General features: G+C 40.1%; 1 protein-coding gene across 1 annotated transcript in view; it reads left to right on the top strand.

Moving 5' to 3' along the window:
* The window catches only part of LOC119413505 (rasGAP-activating-like protein 1), a 29,598-nt gene extending 9,877 nt beyond the window's left edge, over positions 1-19,721 (top strand). Inside the window, exons 5-21 of the mRNA XM_037680562.1 lie at positions 1,943-2,072; positions 2,511-2,592; positions 4,644-4,784; positions 4,886-4,977; positions 5,617-5,734; positions 5,882-6,035; positions 8,795-8,859; positions 10,522-10,634; positions 11,271-11,463; positions 11,590-11,727; positions 13,864-14,008; positions 14,527-14,699; positions 16,663-16,800; positions 16,955-17,090; positions 18,810-18,930; positions 19,142-19,218; positions 19,351-19,721. Coding sequence (XP_037536490.1) covers positions 1,943-2,072; positions 2,511-2,592; positions 4,644-4,784; positions 4,886-4,977; positions 5,617-5,734; positions 5,882-6,035; positions 8,795-8,859; positions 10,522-10,634; positions 11,271-11,463; positions 11,590-11,727; positions 13,864-14,008; positions 14,527-14,699; positions 16,663-16,800; positions 16,955-17,090; positions 18,810-18,930; positions 19,142-19,218; positions 19,351-19,499 — 2,165 coding nt within the window. The 3' untranslated portion in view covers positions 19,500-19,721. The remainder of the gene's footprint in view (positions 1-1,942; positions 2,073-2,510; positions 2,593-4,643; positions 4,785-4,885; positions 4,978-5,616; positions 5,735-5,881; positions 6,036-8,794; positions 8,860-10,521; positions 10,635-11,270; positions 11,464-11,589; positions 11,728-13,863; positions 14,009-14,526; positions 14,700-16,662; positions 16,801-16,954; positions 17,091-18,809; positions 18,931-19,141; positions 19,219-19,350) is intronic.
* Positions 19,722-20,181: the final 460 nt, after the last annotated feature.

Genomic DNA, 20,181 nt, shown 5'->3' on the forward strand with positions numbered 1-20,181 from the left:
AGCAGCATGGTACCGTTAGCAGCATGGTACTGTTAGCAGCATGGTACTGATAGCAGCGTGGTCCCATTAGCATCATGGTACTGTTAGCAGCGTGGTCCTATTAGCATCATGGTACTGTTAGCAGCGTGGTCCCATTAGCAGCATGGTACTGTTAGCAGCGTGGTCCAATTAGCAGCATGGTACTATTAGCAGCATGGTACTGTTAGCAGCATGGTACCATTAGCAGCATGGTACCGTTAGCAGCTTGGTACTGTTAGCAGCATGGTACTGTTAGCAGCGTGGTCCCATTAGCATCATGGTACTGTTAGCAGCGTGGTCCCATTAGCAGCATGGTACTATTAGCAGCATGATACTGTTAGCAGCATGGTCCCGTTAGCAGCGTGGTTCCATTAGCAGCATGGTACTGTTAGCAGCATGGTACTGTTAGCAGCGTGGTCCCATTAACAGCATGATACTGTTAGCAACGTGATCTCATTAGCAGCATGGTATTATTAGCAGCATGATACTGTTAGCAGCGTAGTCCCATTAGCAGCATGGTACTGTTAACAGCATGGTACTATTAGCAGCATGGTACTGTTAGCAGCATGGTACTATTAGCAGCATGGTACTGTTAGCAGCATGGTACTGTTTGCAGCGTGGTCCCATTAGCAGCATGGTACTGTTACCAGCGTGGTCCCATTAGCAGCATGGTACTGTTACCAGCGTGATCCCATTAGCAGCATGGTACTATTAGCAGCATGATACTGTTAGCAGCGTGGTTCAATTAGCAGCATGGTACTGTTAGCAGCGTGGTCCCATTAGCAGCATGATACTGTTAGCAACGTGATCCCATTAGCAGCATGGTACTGTTAGCAGCTTGGTACTATTAGCAGCATGGTACTGTTAGCAGCATGGTAATATTAGCGGCATGAAACTGTTAGCAGCGTAGTCCCATTAGCAGCATGGTACTGTTAGCAGCTTGGTACTATTAACAGCATGATACTATTAACAGCATGATACTGTTAGCAGCATGGTACTGTTAACAGCGTGGTATTGTTAGCATCATGGTACTGTTAGCAGCGTGGTCCCAATAGCAGCATGGTACCGTTTGCAGCGTGGTAACGTTAGCAGCATGGTCCTGTTAGTAATGTGACTGAGTCAGTCAGATGCTGATAATCTGACAGGAAGGTAGCCCTGCATGTTGTAGACGACACATTTTATAATCCGTTTAAAATGTGTGTTCATCAGTATGTATTTATTATGTGTGTTTATGGTTTTGTCTGTTAGCAAAATATCTTATGAACCATTGGACGGATTTAAATGAAACTCTCAGAAAATAATCATTGGATGCACAGCTACAACAGGTTATCTTTGGGGGGCAACCCCATTCAAGATGGCTGACACAACGGATACTTGCAAACATCTAAAGAGCTACAGTGTTAAAAATATTGAGTTAATATTTTATGTGGTAGTAACGCATAGTACTCCCCATCACACACTTTGCAGATACTTTGTAGTACAAGAACTTTGTTTGGCATTCAAGGTGGTGAAAGATATGCATTCCTTCAAACAATGTTAGTTTTATGAAATATGGTGCCTGACTTTGATACTAAAGATCTTTGACTCCCTCAACCCTCTCTCCCAAATCCTCCTGCACTTTTATTTTAGTTGTACATTAATAAATGTATCTAAAATCTTTTTTTCATGAAAAAAAACATCATCATATCAGTAAAAACTGAATACCATCTACTGTTTTTGTCTGGGTTTATTTATAAGTTGTTTTGATTACTTCTTGTTATTAATTTTTATATAATATTATATATTTCTTACAGTTAGAGAATTTTTGCACAAAAGACCTGCTAACATACAAATGAACAATTGTTTTGGCCGCTCTTGTCCTTGTGCCTGTTTTCTTTCCTCGTTGCTGTAACGAACAGCCTCTTCCTTTGTGTGCTCTGGTCAGGGATTGATAGTTGGTTGAACCTGACGAAGGTTGACCCTGATGAAGAAGTCCAAGGAGAGATCCACTTGAGTCTGGAGCTTCTGAAAGGCATAAAGAAAAGCACACTGCGTTGTCAAGTCATTGAAGCCAGGTAATGTTCAACCTACTGGAGAGGAGATGTGATTGTAAGCAGAAATACAAGAATCAGTGTATATCTCTTGTGTAGATAAGTTTTGGGGGCTGAGCGTTTAGCTTCACCATTAGCTGAGATCTACTCATCGTCACCCCTCAGGCCCCCACAGTATCTTCTGAGTCATCCTGCCACCATCACACCACTCGCTGCCCCATCTGTGAGTCCCAGGCTCTGATCTCTCACTCAGGGCACTAATTAGCTCGTCAATCAGAGCTTCACACTTGGATTTTCAACCGAGCTCAGATATCTGTGAAGAAAGTTTGAAAAAACACAAACAAACTGGGTGCTATTGCTTTATTTTCCTATAGCTCCTACACTGACTAGTTTGATTTGCAGAAGTTTAGTTAACTTTTAAATTTATTCTTGGCGCTCTTGTTTATCCGATGATCTCCACAGGGATGTGGCGCCCAGAGACATTTCTGGAACATCGGATCCATTTGCACGACTTCTTTTCAAGAACCACAGTGCAGAAACCTCGGTGAGCTCTGTACATGTAAAGAATTGAGTTTTATTTTGTTACAAGTTACATGAAGATGAGATATTTCATGTTTTGACAACTTTATTATTACCCATCTTTATTGTATCTCAAACTGCAACGTTTAACAAATCACTGTGGCTGTAAAGCTTTTACTAACTTGTTACCTTGACAGTAGTTTCTATAATACTTAGAGCATTTTTTACATTAAGGCTACAAATATATGTTAGTATTTGGCTGCAGCGTTTGTGTGAAAAGATGGCTGTGCAACAGTATGAAGTCTATGTTCATTATTGTTTCATATTTTTCACACATTTTCTGTTAACGACGTGTCTGTCCCTGCCCCCTCTTCTGTCAAAGTCCTCATTTTTAAATGTGTGCAGGATGTCGTTTCACGTCATCTTCTTGAAAGATGAACAGACATTTCTCAGAACATATTGTCTTGAAGACAAATTAGATTGTTTTTCAAAACCGCAACACATTCTTTTCATAATTTGTTCCATCACAGGTGTGTGAATGACATTTGCCAGAGGCACCGGTTCATATCAAAACAGATTTAGTTTAGATTTGTTGATTAGATTTGTTTAGGTGCTTTTCATGGCCCTTTGGTCAGAAGCATGTCACCCATGTTTTATTCCAAAAAGAGTCAGATTTTTGGCTGTATAGGTGCATCTCACAAAACTTGAATATGGTGAAAAAGTTAAATTTTTGTCACTCGTTTTAGAAAGAGAATCATATATTACATAGATTCATATCACATAGAGTGAAATATTTCAATCCTTTATTTCTTGTTGATTATGGCTTAAAGATAATGAAAAAACAAAATTCAGTGTCTCTGAAAATTAGAATATAGTGGAGGTTCAATATTGTAATGTCGTGGTGTCACACCCAGCTGATTAACTCTAAACATGAGCTACAAATGTCTCATTCTTCAAGTCCAGCCACTCCCGAACCAGAGACAACATCACAAGTGTCTTACCTGCAGAGGAGACAAAGAGCTGGACTGTTGCTCAGTGGTCCAATGTCCTCTTTTCAGATGAAAGTAAATTCTGTATGTCATTTGGAAATCAAAGGCCCAGAGTCTAGAGGAAGAGCGGAGAGGAACAGAATCCACGTTGCTTGAAGTCCAGAGTGAAGTTTCAACAGTCGGTGATGGTTTGGGTCAGGGGTCTGCAACCTGCGGCTCTGGAGCCACTCGCGGCTCTTTGGTCCCTCTGCAGCGACTCTTTCAAGCTTTGACCAAAACTAACATAAAACAGAATTTTATTAGTTGTTGTACAAACAACAGCAAAAGAGCTATCAGTTTTAGTTGTTTTCATTTCTTTTGCAAACACTCACTTTAACTTTATGCATTATTTCTATGTTTTTCACAATTAAAAATATCACATAGATCTGCAGTTCATAGCTTTTTTAATAAAAACAAACAAACAACTATTTTCCCCTCTTTACAAGAATCTGGTCTTTTCATTTGTCTTAAATTGTAAAAATATCAATAAATTTTAAAAATCATTATATATTTTTAGCTTTATAATGTCACCCCTATTTGCCACAAAAGTCTCCTCCAACAGACCTAAAGTGGCCCATGGGCCACCAGTTGATAATCACAGTTGTAGCAGCTTGTTGCGGCTCTGGACACATTTTATTTAATGAACAAAGGTGTAAAAATGACTCTTTTGATCATAAAGGTTGCAGACCCCTGGTTTGTGTCCATGTCCTCTGCTGGTGCTGGTCCACTATGTTTTCTGAAGTCCACAGTCAGCTCAGCATCTACCAGGACATTTTAGAGCTAGACAAAGCCACCAGAAGCTGGCTGTGGAATATTCTCATTTTCTGAGACACTGAATTTAGGTTTTTCATTATCTGTAAGCTATAATCATCTAAATGACAAGAAATAAAGACGAAATATTTCACTCCGCGTGTAATGTGAGTTTCACTTTCTGAAACGTCTGACGTGAAAAACTGAACTTTTTCACGAAATTCAGATTATTTTAAGAAGCACCTGACTGTAGCTGAAATTTATAACCAGGTGTTTGGATTTTAATTCTCCATTGTAGATTATAAAGAAGACCCGGTTTCCTCACTGGGGAGAGACGTTAGAGCTGGAGTTGGAAGCAGAAGAGCTACGTGAAGAGGGGGCTATTCTGGTGGAGGTCTGGGACTGGGACATGGTGGGCAAAAACGACTTTCTGGGAAAGGTCAGGCTTTATGAATTTTCCTCTCATGCCTTATCTCCCATCAAAGAACAACAGTCTTCTGTTTTTGGCTGATGTTGTATCCTCGCTCTAAATGTCCACAGGTGGAAATCCCTTTTGCTTGTTTGCACAGAACACCTCTGCTAGAGGACTGGTTTCGTTTGCTGCCCTTGGGAAACAATGAGGTTGACACTAGGTGAGAATTATGGGTGTGTTCATCTGTGCAGTGTTTGGTCTTTGTACACTTGAGTCTGATTTCTTTTTTTTTTTTATTACCTAAAACGTGCAGTCACTGTGTTTTTAGATGCACATAAGAGGGGAAGTAGTTCACCTTCACACTCTCCGTTATGTATTTAAATGAAGATTCACAGGTGTAGCACCAGGTCATTTACAGCATCTGTTTCTGCAGATAATTTTAGAACAAGCACAAAAAAAAAAGTCAAAGCGAGGGGGATCTTACAGCTTATTAGGAAAGGAGTCGTGATTTAAAGGGGTTCAGAGAGGAGCACACGATGATCAGAATAGTAAATAAGAGACAAATGCCATTGAAAATATATTCTGTCACCAAATAAGGGACCAAAATCTGTTGACTTTGATTTATATGCCTCTAGTTTTGGGAAAGCATCATCTCTGCTGACTGCATAATAAAACACTATTGCAAACTTGGTCTTAGTTTGGTGCTTGATTTAAAACAAAAACATCAGTAGTGTAGATCAAATCAGTTCATTAAAATAATGCAAATGACTTATTTTTTGTTGTTTAGACTATTTTTTTTAAAGGGTCTAAGAAGAATTCAGGAACTCTCTACTTGCTGCCATATTTTATTTGTCTCCAGTGGGAAGCTGGGAGCGCTGCGTCTGAAGGTGCGTTTGGTGGAGGATCGGATTTTGCCGTCCATGTACTACCAGCCCCTCATTGACCTTCTGGTTGAGTCGGTAATCTCCCCCGCAGAGGTCAGCACTGCAGCTCGTCCTCACTACGGATGCCCATTTGTTCACCGTCATCATGTCAAGAGACCGCTCCACGAGTTACATTTCCTCCATCTGCTTTCCAAAAACACTCCAGTTCACAGCCCGTGACCCGAGTCCTCCTCTCCACAGGTGGAGGACAGCAGCTCGCTGACCATGCTGGAGGACGTGACCACCATAGAGAGCAGGCAGGATGTTGCCATGACTCTGGTGAAGATCTATCTGGGACAGGGCCTCGTGGTGCCATTCCTGGATTACCTTAACACCCGGGAGGTCAACAACACAAGTAAGAGTACGGCACAAAATGCTTATCTATATGTTTGTGCTTATATGATCTGGAGCTTGTAATTTAATTCAGACAGAGGTTTAGATAAAGATCCTCTTATGCTGAGAAAAAACAAAGCCGTAGCTTCTTTGGTCGAACTGGGAAAATAACATTCCATGACTCATCTACCATATCAAACTTTAGTTTAACATCTGTAAAACTGACTGAGGTAGAACCATTTTATGTTGGCTAATGCCAGTTAGCTGTGGCAGCCATTTTGAACAGATGTTTCCAAAGATTACTTTCTGAAAGTTTCATTTAAATCTAAAAGTCTCATTTAAATCTATCCAGAGGTGAGATATTTAGGTAACAGATACCCCCCCCCCCCCGCCCCCACACACACACACTCACACACTCACACACACACACACACACACACACTCACGACTTCCATTCATTTTTCATTCATTTCTATAGCCTAACCATGACCTTTATCCATAACCTAACCATTACCAGTACATACCTAACCCTAAACCTAACACATCCTCAATTCACACCATAGTCCTAAACCTAGCCCCTAACCCACCAACGGGACTTCTTCTTATGGGGCCCGGGCTTTGGGCCCCATAAGGAGCAGTTGGTCCTCACAATGCAGTATAAGTTGGAAAAATGGGCCTCACAAAGTAGCATAAACAAGGACACACACACACACACACACACATGGACAAAAACATTATCTTCCACCTTGACCTTTTGGCAGTGAGGGATAAAAACATGCTTTTGCACAAAACACAGTCTGAATCAAAGTTTGGGACACTTTTTTCAGTTCATTTTGTGAGGGTTACTTCAGTTTGACTCTGATCTGACGTTAAAGTCTCTGATCGCCACAGTTATGGTCTGTGTGTGGGCGGTAAAAGCCCACCAGCTCTATATTTACTACCCTGATTCCAGTTGTTTACTCACCCCAACATTTTCATAGCTTCTCCACAGTCTGGATTAGTCATGTTTTGTTTATATATATATATATATATATATATATATATATATATATATTTTTTTTTTTTACCTCCGAACCATAGCCTCAAGATAATTCATACACAGTTGTGCTCTGGTCTTTGGGCTCCGTTGGTGGAGTTTGAGATAATAAGCATAGTGCCCACGTTTCCATAGCAACTCCACATGATCCAAATGGTAACTGCTTGATCAGGAATAGATGCTGCGAGCAGCCAGACATTAAAGTTGGGCACTGAGGGCAAAGCAGAAATAAACTATTGCACAGCCACTCACTGCGCAGCAATGAAAGTAGTCCTGCTGACATTGTAGGTGGAAATAATTCACCTGACTAGTCAGTCCTGTCTCCAGAGATGAGTTACTTCCTCTGCTTCAAATAATTTATGTTGATGTTGTAGCAAATGCAGGTTATCTGTTGTGTCTTGGCTTATAACAATACATCAAACTGCACAATATAAAAAAAAAAGCCTTTAAGTATGGTAGAAGAAAAATACTTCACACAGTTTGACTAGTTTCTTCTTCACAAACACAATGCCAGTTTCTGAAGTTTTAATCCGTATTTATGTGCCTGATGAGTATGGGGTGCCGTTTGTAAAGTTACACAGTCAAAAAGTAACATTAAATATTTTGGTTTATTTATTAGCCTTTCGTAAGAAAAAAAACAACCTTTTTTTTTCAAGGTCACATTTTCACCATGTCATTCATACATTTATAAATGTCGTAATTCCAAACTAAATATTTAATTTCCAAGCTAAATATTTAGTTTACAAACTACATATTTATGTCCAAGCTAAATGTTTAATTTACAAACTAAATATTTAACTTGCAAGTTAAATATATAGTTAGCAAATTAAATATTTATTTGGGAAATTAAATATTTAGTTTGTAAAATAAATATTTAGGTCCAAGCTAAATATTTAGTTAGTAAATTAAATATTTATTTTGGAATTTAAATGTTTAGCTTTGAAAATAAATATTTAGGTTTGAGCTAAATATTTAGTTTAGGAATTCAATGTTTAGCTTGGAAATAAAATGTTTAGTTTGGAAATTAAATATTTAGCTTGGACAATAAATATTTAGTTTGGAAATAAAATGTTTAGTTTTGAAAATAAATATTTAGCTTGGAAATTAATATTTAATTTACATCAAATATTTAGTTTGTAAATTATACATTCACCTTGCACATAAACATTTAGTTTGTAAACTAAATATTTAGTGTGGAACTAAATATTTATCTTGCTAACTAAATATTTAACTTGCAAGTTAAGTATTTAGATTGTAAATTAAATATTTAGTTTGGAACTATGACATTTATAAATGAATAACATGGTGAAAATATGACTTATGACTTTTATGAAAGGCTAAATAAACCAACATATTGCTGTTAATTTTTGACTGTGTAACTTTACAAATGACACCCTATAGATGAGGCTCTTCTGAATTCAGATTAATTTAGGTGTTCAGTGCTGGGACTCCTTTCCACAGTTTTCTCCCTAATTAATAAATAAATGTTTTCGTACATTTTTCTAGAATATCAGTTAAAAATGACAGGAAATGAGCTGCAACTTATTATAAGCTTTGTATTTAATCTCACATGAAAGCTGGCTAAAAATAGTATAAAACTTTAATGGCTTTTATTTAAAAAGTGATTTTTAGAGCGTGCTTCTTTTTTCAGTTATCTATGCTCGTTTTACTCTGAGCTGTATTCCTGTATTTCTTTGAAATATTTGCTGCCATTATGACATTGCCTTTCTGTTTTGCTCTTATAGCCGATCCAAACACTTTATTTCGCTCCAACTCACTTGCCTCCAAGGCCATGGAACAATTCATGAAGGTACGTTGAGATATCTGTTGATGTATTTTTTAAATGTCTTACCAAGAAAGCATTTGTTACTGAGATGTTAGCCAGTGTTTACAACGTTTGAAAACCCTAAATTAACTAAATGTACACTTAATTCTTTTCAGTTAATAAGATCTCCTTAGAGAGTGGTGAAACTGCACATGTTAAAATGGTCATGCAATGGTATTACAATGATTACAATATCAGATCAACATATATACTACCAGAGGTAATAAGGGTACACTGCTGGTCTCATGTTAGTAGAGTGTGGCACGCCCTTAGTGCTGGATACAGGCACTGGTTGAGTGCTAAATGGAGTCCTACAGGTGTTGTATCCTCACCTGCAGCAAGTTGTCCCACATATGTTGAAGCTGGCCCTTGAGATCCAGCAGAATGACACTCTGTAGGAGTTTTTGTCTAATTTAATCCAAACATGTTTGATTGGAGACAAACTAGAGAGTCTGACCGATCTCAGGAAGAGCTTCAAGCAGTCCAAAAATACAAGCACCAAATGTAGTCAGGTGTTGTCTTGTTGAAAAACTGTACCAGGGTGCTGTCTCAGAAGGAGTAAGATATGTGGACTCAAGATGTCACTGATGCTGTTCCATCAAGCCACCCAGAGTCACCACCAGAGATGTTCTGAATACAGCCTATAGTTCCTCACACCATGAAGTCAGGAGAAACACCGGTGTGTCTCTGCAACATTCACAGAACTGGTCCTCTCCCCTCTGTGCTGCCATATGAGGTCAATCAGGTTAATGCAGAACTAAATGTCAACACCAAACATGACGCAACGCCACTACCATCAGTCCATGCGTCTTAGTTGTGGCACCATTTCTGCTCTCATGTTAATGGCAGCCTACACCGATGCCAGTTGTTAAGACTCAGTGTGAGGTGACATAGGATCCTGTAACGAGTACAGCACGTGTCCAGATGGCAGGGACTCTGCTATGCTTGGTGCACAATAGAAATACCCTGCCTTGGTGTGGTCTGCCTTAATGGACCAGAACCCTCATGATGGTATGTGGGTGTCTTCATGAATCCATTGGATCAGAGATCATCCAGTTGTGACCATAATCCAATTTATTTAATCACTGATAGTGCTGTCTATGTCTATGAGGTCTTATCTGTGTCTGGTGATTTTGCAGCCGGTACTGGGGCAGCTGGGGCTGAGTGGTTAGACCAGTCGTACTCCAAAGCAAGAGTTGGGGGTTCGATTCCACCGGCAGTCACATGTTGAAGTGTCCCTGGGCAAGGCACTGAACCCTCACTGCCTCCAATGTGTGTCCCATCAGTGTATGAATGTGATAAAGCTCTGATTATTCGAGTGCTGTATGAATGGGTAAATGAGGACACAGACAGACACTCTGGCAATTGCCTGATAACTCTATCCACTGACTTGTGATGCCATCACATGCTCTCTGAAGTGGACCTGCCTCTGGTACCTGTTCTAGCTGTGCCAGCTCCCTGCAAACCAAATCATTTTGCAAACTCAGCACTGGTTTGCATGTGCACCAGTTTACATCTAGAAAAATCTCTCTTTTGGGTGCTTAAACCCCTTTTTCTCCCATCGAGCTTAGCTGATTTACTTATTTTTAACCTAAGCCTTGCACCAGTGTTATAAATGAGATGTAAAGGGTCCTGTTTTGCTGTCAGGCTGTCGGCATGCTGTATCTGCATGACGTGTTGAAACCCATCATCAATCGCATCTTTGATGAGAGGAAGTACATTGAGCTGGACCCATGTAAAATTGACCTGAACCGCACAAGGTAAAAACAAATCTAAAACTTTTTTCCCCCCTCACAATACCATATAACAAAATCTCATTCCTGAAATATAAATAACAAATGTAGGTTTAAGTTTTTGGCTTTAGCTAAAAAAGAGAAAATGTAGATTTTCTGAGTACAGGTCACATTCCATGTGTTTAAATGGTCAAATGGAAAAATGGGAGCAAGATATGAATGTGAGAGAAAAAAAAAAAAAAAAATTGATTTTAACTTTATATATATATATATATATATATTTAAAGGACAGGATTGTTGCTTGGCAACTGCTATGAGCCCCCTGAGATGTCTATCTATCCCTGATGTGGAGAAAGATCCAGGATCTAACACTCCCTGCATATGTAGCAGATATGCCTATTTTAATTTTATTTTTCTTTACCTCTCCCTCTAAATATGTATTTTTGGATTTAGTTAGTAAAGCACAAAATGAGGCTCCCCTGGCATGCAATGGAATAATTGGTAGTGAAGAGGCTGTCACTTAGAATAGATGAACAAGGGCTTGGCTTGTTAGCTGGACTGGTCGTTGCATAACTCAACTGATTTACAAAATGTCTTCCATTGTGTCTCCTTCAGTGGAAAAATGGGTTTAGTGGTTTACCAACTGTGTCTTTGTTCCTGAAGACGCATTTCATTTAAGGGTGCCGTGTCAGAGGCAGAGATTCGGGACAGCAGCGTGGAGATGCTGCAGCTCTATTTAACCAGCATCATTGAATCAATCGTGGCCTCGGTCGATCAGTGTCCTCCGGTTATGAGGGTGGCCTTCAAACAGCTGCACAAGAGAGTAGAAGAGCAATTCTCTGAACCCGAGAACGAGGTCAGTCTAGAGCTAACCACCAAAATAAATCAACAAAAAAAGGAATGAGCATGTGAATGCACTTGTAGGGCCTTAAAGAAAATGTCCTTCAGTCACAGATTTTTGTTGCCACCTTGATACTTACAGGATGTAAAGTACCTGGCCATCAGCGGATTCTTCTTCCTGCGTTTTTTTGCTCCTTCTATCCTCACGCCTAAACTGTTCCACCTGAGAGACCAGCACGCTGACACCCGTACAAGCAGAACACTGTTACTCCTGGCCAAGGTACGACTCGGCGACTCAGACTACTTTTAATCATTTATTCATATTCCAACAGCACACTTAAGTGAGTATAAAACAAACTGTGACGTCACGGGCGTTATTATGAGTTTTATGTTAAATATGGAACATAAGACTCCTGTAGATGTTCACTGTACTATAGTCAATATACTCTTTCTATTTTCTTTAATATACAGTGTTAGCAGAGAGACATAAGAGTCAGGCAATTTTATGATAAATAAAGACCATTCAAAATATTTCTGCATCTTTGTGGTGTATAAAATAATCTAAGTATGTAGAGGATAGTTATTATTTATGCTTATGATGTAATTAAGATATTTGGTTTAAAATCAAGTCTCAAAAGAATAGCCCAAAGTATATCTGAGTTCTTTTATGCTGTAATCTTCTTTATATTAAAACACACAACACTTGTTAATGTTAAAACACCATGCGTGTGACATTTATTGAATACAGTGTAAATCTATCAAAACGGCGATAGCATATGAAATGAGACTAATATTGAAAGAAAAGGGTGATGTAAAAGAGCTTTTGAACTTTGAGAAGTCGTAGACTGAGACCACCGAGGTGCTCCACAGAACGCCACAGGAAGTCCTTCCTCCCTGTGGCTATCAAACTTTTCAACTCTTCCCCTTTCTGGACATAGGATACAATTAATATGCATCTGAACTGTTTAGAACTTAATTGTTGGTATTTCTATATTGTTTTATATTCTGTTATTTTTTATATCTTGTGTGATTCCTTGTCTACAGTGCCGGTCCTAGCCTCCATGGGGTCCTAAGGGAAATTTGGTTTGGGGCCCTCTATTTCTGCTAATAATGTGGATTACTGTAATCAACAGTCATATGATCAAATCATTCACTCACCTAACATAAACTCATTGCAACTCTGACAACCCTATTTACATTATCCTATATGTATATATCATCTAACGCTACTAAAATTTAAAAAACAAAACACCAGTATGCGATGTATTTTACAGCAAAAGTGTCATCTGAGTTATCTTTGGTTCCAAAGAACTGCAAGAGTAATGTGCAAAATAATTTGTAGTGCAAGATCAACAACAAACAACAGATAAAATAACTTGGGTGCATAAAAATATATTAAATTGTGCAAAACAGATAAGATAAAATAAAATAAAAAATAAAATGTCAATGAAATACAGTACTTAAATAATGTAAATGAACAATTACTTGAATCCATGTAAAATGGTTAAAAACATAAATGTAAAGTTGAATAATTAGTTCTTAAAACTACTGTATGTAAATATATGCAACAAGTTGCAAAAGCTGAACTTAAAATATTAACAATTACCAAAAAAAAGGTAATTCCACTTAGGGGGCCCCCCTAGTGGCCCCGGGGCCCTAAGCAGCCGCTTAGTTTGCTTATGCCTCGGGCCGGCCCTGCTTGTGTATGTTCCTTTGTACTGAAACTCTGGCACAACAATTACATGTGGGATCAAAAGTTCTATCTGATCTGACCTGATCTGATCTGATCTGCTCTTATCTGCTCTGATCTGATCTGCTCTGCTCTTATCTTATCTAATGGTTATTGTCAAAACCTCAGACTATGCTCCACAAACAGATGAAATTACAGCAGGTGTGTGCCGCTAAACAAAACGTTTTGTGGAAGTGCTCATAATCCCACATACAGTGGTGCTTGAACGTTTGTAAACTCTTTAGAATTTTCTGCATTTCTGCATAAATATAACCTAAAAGTAGATAAAGAGAATCCAGTTAAACAAATGAGACAAAAATATTATACTTCATTTATTTATTGAGGAAAATGATACAATATAGCATATTTGTGAGAGGAAAATCTCCCACACGTGGCTTCTGTGGTTGCTGTCCGTGGTCCTGAATCTTTCTGCAGAAAGAAGCAACGAGCTATTTTTACCTCTGTGTATGCAGAGGCCGGACAGTGGTTCAAAGCCGAGCATCACAGAGGGTAGTAGATAGACTTCCTTCTTGCCGTAGGCCAGGTGTGGGCAGGACAAAGGGCCTCGCAGCATGCTTGGCCTCAAGGGACCCTTTTGATCTTTGACTTTGAGACCTGCTGTCGAGATCTGATGTGATGAAAGATGTTAGTGCAGAGCAGAAAAATGTGTGTGTTTATGGTCGCCAGGCTCTACAAAGTGTCGGCAACCTGGGCCTTCAGCTGGGTCATGGGAAGGAGCAATGGATGGCGCCTCTTCATCCCATCATCCTTCGCAGCGTGGCCTCTGTCAAAGACTTCCTGGACAAGTTAATCGACATAGATCATGACATCGGTAAGACGACACTGAACACGCTTGTGATCAAAAGTCAAGTCCAGAGGTCATGCTGTTTAGGTGAGCAGCTGCTATCAGGATGAAGTGAAACTCCGTGGTGAAATATTAATAACTAGCTGGAAGCCAGCAGATGGGAGGACATTATTAATGAGCTGGTGGTGAACTGGAGTAAGACGCCATGCGGGTTACTCAACATGTGCTGGCTGCTTTCTTACCATCATGTTAGTGATCCTCTTGTTGGGAAACATCTGCCCCTCTGTGACATATCGGATATCAGTCTTGGTCCACATATCGGACCCTTTTTTTCTATTAAATAGCAGTTTGACATTTAGAGCCCTTCAGGTGGATTTGTAGATGTTGCAGATTTAAGCACTAGTTAATCCTCTTTGGAAAAAGGTTCAGGTCGCACACGGTCTGTATCGTGATGTAGAAGTAATTACCGTTTTCTGTTTGCTCATCAACAAAGCACCACCTTGTGCCTCTCAGGTTGAACATCAGTTTTCCTCTCCTCCCTGCAGTGTCTTCAGTGCCTCAGAGGGCTGTTTTCATGCCTTCAGTGACGGTCAAGGAGGGATACCTCCACAAACACAAAGCAGAGGGACCGCAGCTGCTGTCCCGCTTCGCCTTTAAGAAGCGCTACTTCTGGCTGACTAGTGAGACGTTGTCCTACGCCAAGACGTCTGATTGGCAGGTTGGGACTGAAGTTTTATGTTACATGACATACAGTATTTATATTAATCATCTGCGTTTCATTTTGGAAACCAGACCCGTGTGGTGTGTCAGCTTTTACAGATTCATTATGAGTAAAGGTCGTTCATTTCAACAAAGTTTTAGACTTTTAAACTAAGATCATCTTATGTTAAGAATGATAGTTTGATCAAATAATCTTAATTATAACTAGAGAAATTGCATTTCCTGTGAAAATACAGTGTGAATGATTATTGCAGAAGAACTTGCTGAAAAACAGCTGAAATTATCTAAAAAACATGCTGAAATGTAGCTGAAATGGAAGAACAAGCTTAGCAGAATAAAGCAGAACAAACACATATTTGCTGAATTAGGTTTAAATAAGCAGAAACGAGCATAAAAATGTGAAAATTAGCTAAAAAAAAAAAAAAGCTGACATTAGTAAAAATAGCTGAAAAGTACCTGAAAATGCAGAAATAATGTTAAAGTACCAGAAGGAAAGACCTGAAAGGAACTCCAAAAATGTGGAAGTAGCTGAAAAAGCTAAAATTAGCATAAAATGGCTAAGTAGTAGCTGAAATAGAAGCAAAAACTGAAGCTTGCAGAAAGAATGTGAAAGGAGCACAAAACAGCTGAAAAAAATCTGCTGAAATTAGATGAAAAAAGTTTAAATTTGCACAAGGAGCTGAAAGAAACTGAACCAGATCAAAATGTGAAAGGAGCAGTAAAAGTTGTAAACAGATCTAAAGATTTGAAAGATATAAAATGAGCTTAGTCATTTTCTATGAGAAAAAAGAATGGCAGAAATACTAAATATTTCAAAAAGCTAAAGTTGCACCAATACCAAAAGTCATAGCAGGGAAGCTGAATGTTTTGATATATGATTTGTTGAAATAGCTTGAAAACTGCTGGATGTGAAATGGATCACAATAGTGTGAATGCTTCAAAAGTGTTCACACAGTAAACAAGCAACTAGTGATAGATGCATTTGTACGAGATGTCATTCTCAGAGTATGTGTTGTAAAGACTCATCTACCACCACATCAGATTTTAGTTCAATAATTGTAAAATTCATTGAGTTTTAAACAATTTTATGTTTCATTATTAGCTGTGGTGACTATAATATGTTGGACTGATTCCAAAAGTTAATCATCTGTAGATGTGCAGCTATGTATTACTCTGCACAGTGTATTAAAAAAAGGTTAAATCATGTCATCTGGACAGTTTCTTTTGAGTTAAAAGCTGTTCACACAAACGTTACTTCTTTGCTTTTGTCTTTAGTTAGCAAGCTATAAACTGTGTAAAAGTAAATCATTCCTTCTGAAAGTTGATGCATTCTTTTATAATCAGTCGGTGGTTATACCCTTTGATTGACAGGTATGGCTCAAGCAAGCACAAGATGAAAAACCCTTTCAGCCTTCTCCTTTCTGCCTTTGTGCTGATCTTCATTGAGGTCATCATTACTGCTCCCTTATACAAAGAGTTTCCTCTTACTGACCATCTATAAGAGAAAGAAGAAGCTGGGAACAGCCCGGTCCTGCCCTCTGAAAAGCTTCCTCTTTGAGCGAGGTCCTGCTTTGTGCGACAGGAATAAAAGCGAGGGTTAATTGAAGGCTGTGGATATTCAAACTAACATTGCTAATCAGCTTGCAGACAATGTCCTGGACCCTTTCCACCACGTTTGGAGCACTCCATTTTCAGTGAGGAGAGCTCCTGATGGAAGTGGCTGATTTACACTTAAAAGTAGCCTTTGCTGCCACGGCAGTCATCTTCATGTCCGGTCTCAGTTTGTCTGTAGAGTATCTCTATATTTATACGGGAAACGGTTTCGGTAATGTTTGCGATCAAATGGCAGCTTAATCTCACTGAAATCATAATGTAATTTGTTTCAGGCACGGGGAAGACGCATCATTACTGGCCTGTACTTGTGTTAATTGGTGTTTCGGTTTGTGGCAAAATTGTTGCAGGTGCGCTCCTCAATCCCCATTCAGTGTGTGTGCGCAGTGGAGAGGGTGGATGAAAATGCCTTTCAGCAGCAGAATGTAATGCAGGTCATCACCCAGGACAACGACGGACAGCTGCACACCATGTACATCCAGTGCAAGGTGCGTCCACACCTGCCACTCAGTGTGTCAGTTTTCAGCATTATGTCCTTAAAACGTTATTTTGTAACAATAAGCAAAAGGTTTGCATTGATTTTCATTTGACTGATACATTTCCCCATCTGCTGACCACATTCTTATTTCCCTGCCTGAACAGAATGTGAATGAGTTGAACCAGTGGCTTTCTGCGATAAGGAAAGCCAGCATCTACAATGAGCACATGCTGCCCTCTTTTCATCCGGGCGTTCATCGGAGCGGCAAGTGGACCTGCTGCCTGCAGGTGGACCGGGCTGGTAATCCTGCTAATAAAACCTCTAACGTTCCTGCAAGGGCTCAGAATGTGGCATGATTATCACACTTTAACTAAAAGGTCTTGGACTAGGGGGAGTGGTGGCGCAGAGGTTAGAGAAGGCAAGCCTGTGATCGGAAGATCGTCACTTTGATCCCCCGGACCAGCAACATTACGATGTGGGTGGGAAAGACACCCACAGCTGCCTCCACCCTCATTTACCTCGAATACGATGTGCTTGATTGAGGCCAGATTAGTTTGAACTACAACTGATTAACTTTTAGAGTTAATTCAAGATGGCTGTAACAGCCAATTTACAGATATTGACCTAAAGTTTGGTGTGGTAGTAGCTGAGAGTCATGCCCAACTAGAGCTGTCATTTCTAACCTGAACCCAGAGCCTGGCCTGGCCCGACCCAGATTAGGGCCAGGCCATAATAATGTGCTTAATGTGCGGGCCTGGCCAGCGTGGGGCTTTTGATTGTGTCAGCGGATGCGTGTGGCTGACGACCCAATTATATGACAACGTGGCTTGCCATACAATCACCAGCCGCACACGACCATTTGGCCGTACGCTGTCCGGTCTTGAAAGAGGTAAAAAAAGGTTCAATTAAGCTTCAGATGGGACTATACTGCCAGGCAGCGATCCATCAGCCCAAATGGACGTTCAGCCACTGCACTCAGCGGACACGCGCGGCCGATGACCCAAACAGGTGAGATCACAAAATATCCTCGCAGACATGTCAGAGCAGGGTCCATGTCTGAATAATGCAGAATGCAGGCAGAAGCAGGGATTTAATGTGCTTTGACAGCTATGAAAGGACAAACACCCCCTCACCTCCGATCTTCTGCCCCCTAGCCGTGTGCGTCTGCCGACCGTTAGCAGTCAAAGCTTAAAAATATGAAGGGGGTGGGGTGTTCGGGTTCGGACCTGTAATTACTGTTAATTTGTCGGGTCAGGTGGGGTTTGGAAATAATGGCTATGGGCTGGGGCCAGGTCGGGTCAGATTGTTTGGGCCTGAATGCAACTCTGTGCCCAACACACTCCAAGTGCAACCCATCGCAGAAGACCTTTACTTAAAGCACTACCAATAATTGTTTGAGTCAGCCCTGTTTGTTAGCAAAATATGTCATGAACCACTGGACAAATTTCGATGAAACTCTCAGATATGAATAATTTATTGTAAATCTATAACTGAGTCACTTATAAAGAATCAGAATCAGCTTTATAGTCATTGCACCGAAGCGCAACGAAATTACAGCCAAATTAAAGTCAATCCAAGTCAACATGGCTGCCACAGCTAATCACATTAACTAACAAAAAAAAAAGGCTATAACTCAGTTATGGTCAGATACTGAGCTAAATATATTGATTTGGTTATAGCACAGAGTCACTTTCACATACTCTGAGTGCCGTTTCTGACCACAACGGTAATTTCTCATCACAAGATGAGCTCAATTTAAAACTCTGAAATGAAATTTGTGGTCAAAATGCATTCGTTCAAGGAATGTCAGGCCTTTAAGTGTGGCTATGTTTTTGCTGCTTCAGTGCAGAATAAACTCGAACCATAAGACGGTCCTCTTACCAATGAATCTGTGAGATACTGTTTGTGCATGTGATGACATTGTGATATTTATTAGTAAATGCAATGGTCATTATCAATGTGAATATTTCCTGTGGTTCTGTTTGGAGCAACACTGTTCAATACAAGGTTGTGTTTCAGTAACAGGCTGCAGCAGAACCCACTCTGCTGTCACTCTGGGGGACTGGAGCGACCCTCTGGATCCTGACGTAGAGACCCAAATGATATACAAGCAGCTCCTGCATGGCAAAGACGCCCTCAGGTCAGTACTCTCCATCAGCTTCAGCCCTGCTGTAGATGTGTTTACTGGACACTAGAGGTCTACGTTGCATCGCAGGAACGCACTGGTCTGCTGCTGCTGCTTCTTGGCTTCTCAGAAAGCCATACATTTGTCTGTCACTGCATGAAAAGGCAGAAACAGTTGTCAGATAGGAGGCAGTGATGAGATGATATGGTTCTGACTGGTACTGCAGGGAGAAGTATTTGGAGATGCCTGAAGCTGACCTGCCATCAAGCAATACAGAAAGGATAAACTCTGATATTCACTCAGGTGAGAATGAACCGTAACTGAATTATATACTTAATAATAAGCGTGTTTTCAGATTGTTTCGAGTTTTCACAGCGTTTGGCTGTATTTGAATGAACGTGGGTGTGTGTGATTCTTTGCGTTTGTGTCTTGCAGACGGCGCAGAGTGCAACGTTCAGCTAATGAAGCCAGGTCAGTGTGTTGCCGCTCGGCTGCTGGCAGTGATAGAGGATCTGCAGCAGGCTCACGCCACCTTTCAACAAAAAGAGAAAGAGGACGCCGCCTGTGTCATTTTGAATCCCTAGACTGAGCACGTTATGGGATTTATTATTGTCTGAGTGGGAGGGAGGTGTTGGAGGAGGAAGAGCACCAAAATGAGCAAAGATCCTCCTATTGATTGTAACGGAAGGGAAAAAAGTGTCGACACGGTGCAACCTCCTCCAGCTTTTTAATTATTTTAAAGAAATGTGAGGACTCAGCTGATTTGAATCTGTTTTGTTTTTCTCCGAGTGCCACTGATGACAGCGCGGGGAGGAGATTACGATACTTGATGATAAAGGGGCGCGAGGAACTTTGAAAGATGAAACAACTTGACGTTTTTTAAAATCTCCTTGTAGATAACAAGCGATCCGTTGCATGGCCTGCATGCACTTGTTCAATGTGAAAAGAAGCTTTTATATTTTCAGATATTGTACAGAACTTCAGTCACATTTTATGCAAAACGCTTCTTGTGGTGTGATCTACAGTACCTGAACGCTTTGATATTTGTGTCTTGAGCTTTGGCTGAGGCGATTCATCACCATGACCACAATGTAGCAGCGACAGTGTCATCACAGGTTATTTATTATTCCGTTGTATTATAAAATGGTGATGCAAACGCCTCAGTTTAACGCTGCCTGTACAGTGAGCAAAACTAGTATTATTTACATGTTGCTTTGTACCCTTTATACAAAACCATGTGCTTTTGTTTGGTGCTAACTTAAGCCT

Source organism: Nematolebias whitei, chromosome 8, assembly GCF_014905685.2.
Source record: "Nematolebias whitei isolate Nwh7 chromosome 8, NemWhi1, whole genome shotgun sequence".
In the NCBI taxonomy this organism is placed as follows: Eukaryota; Metazoa; Chordata; class Actinopteri; order Cyprinodontiformes; family Rivulidae; genus Nematolebias; species Nematolebias whitei.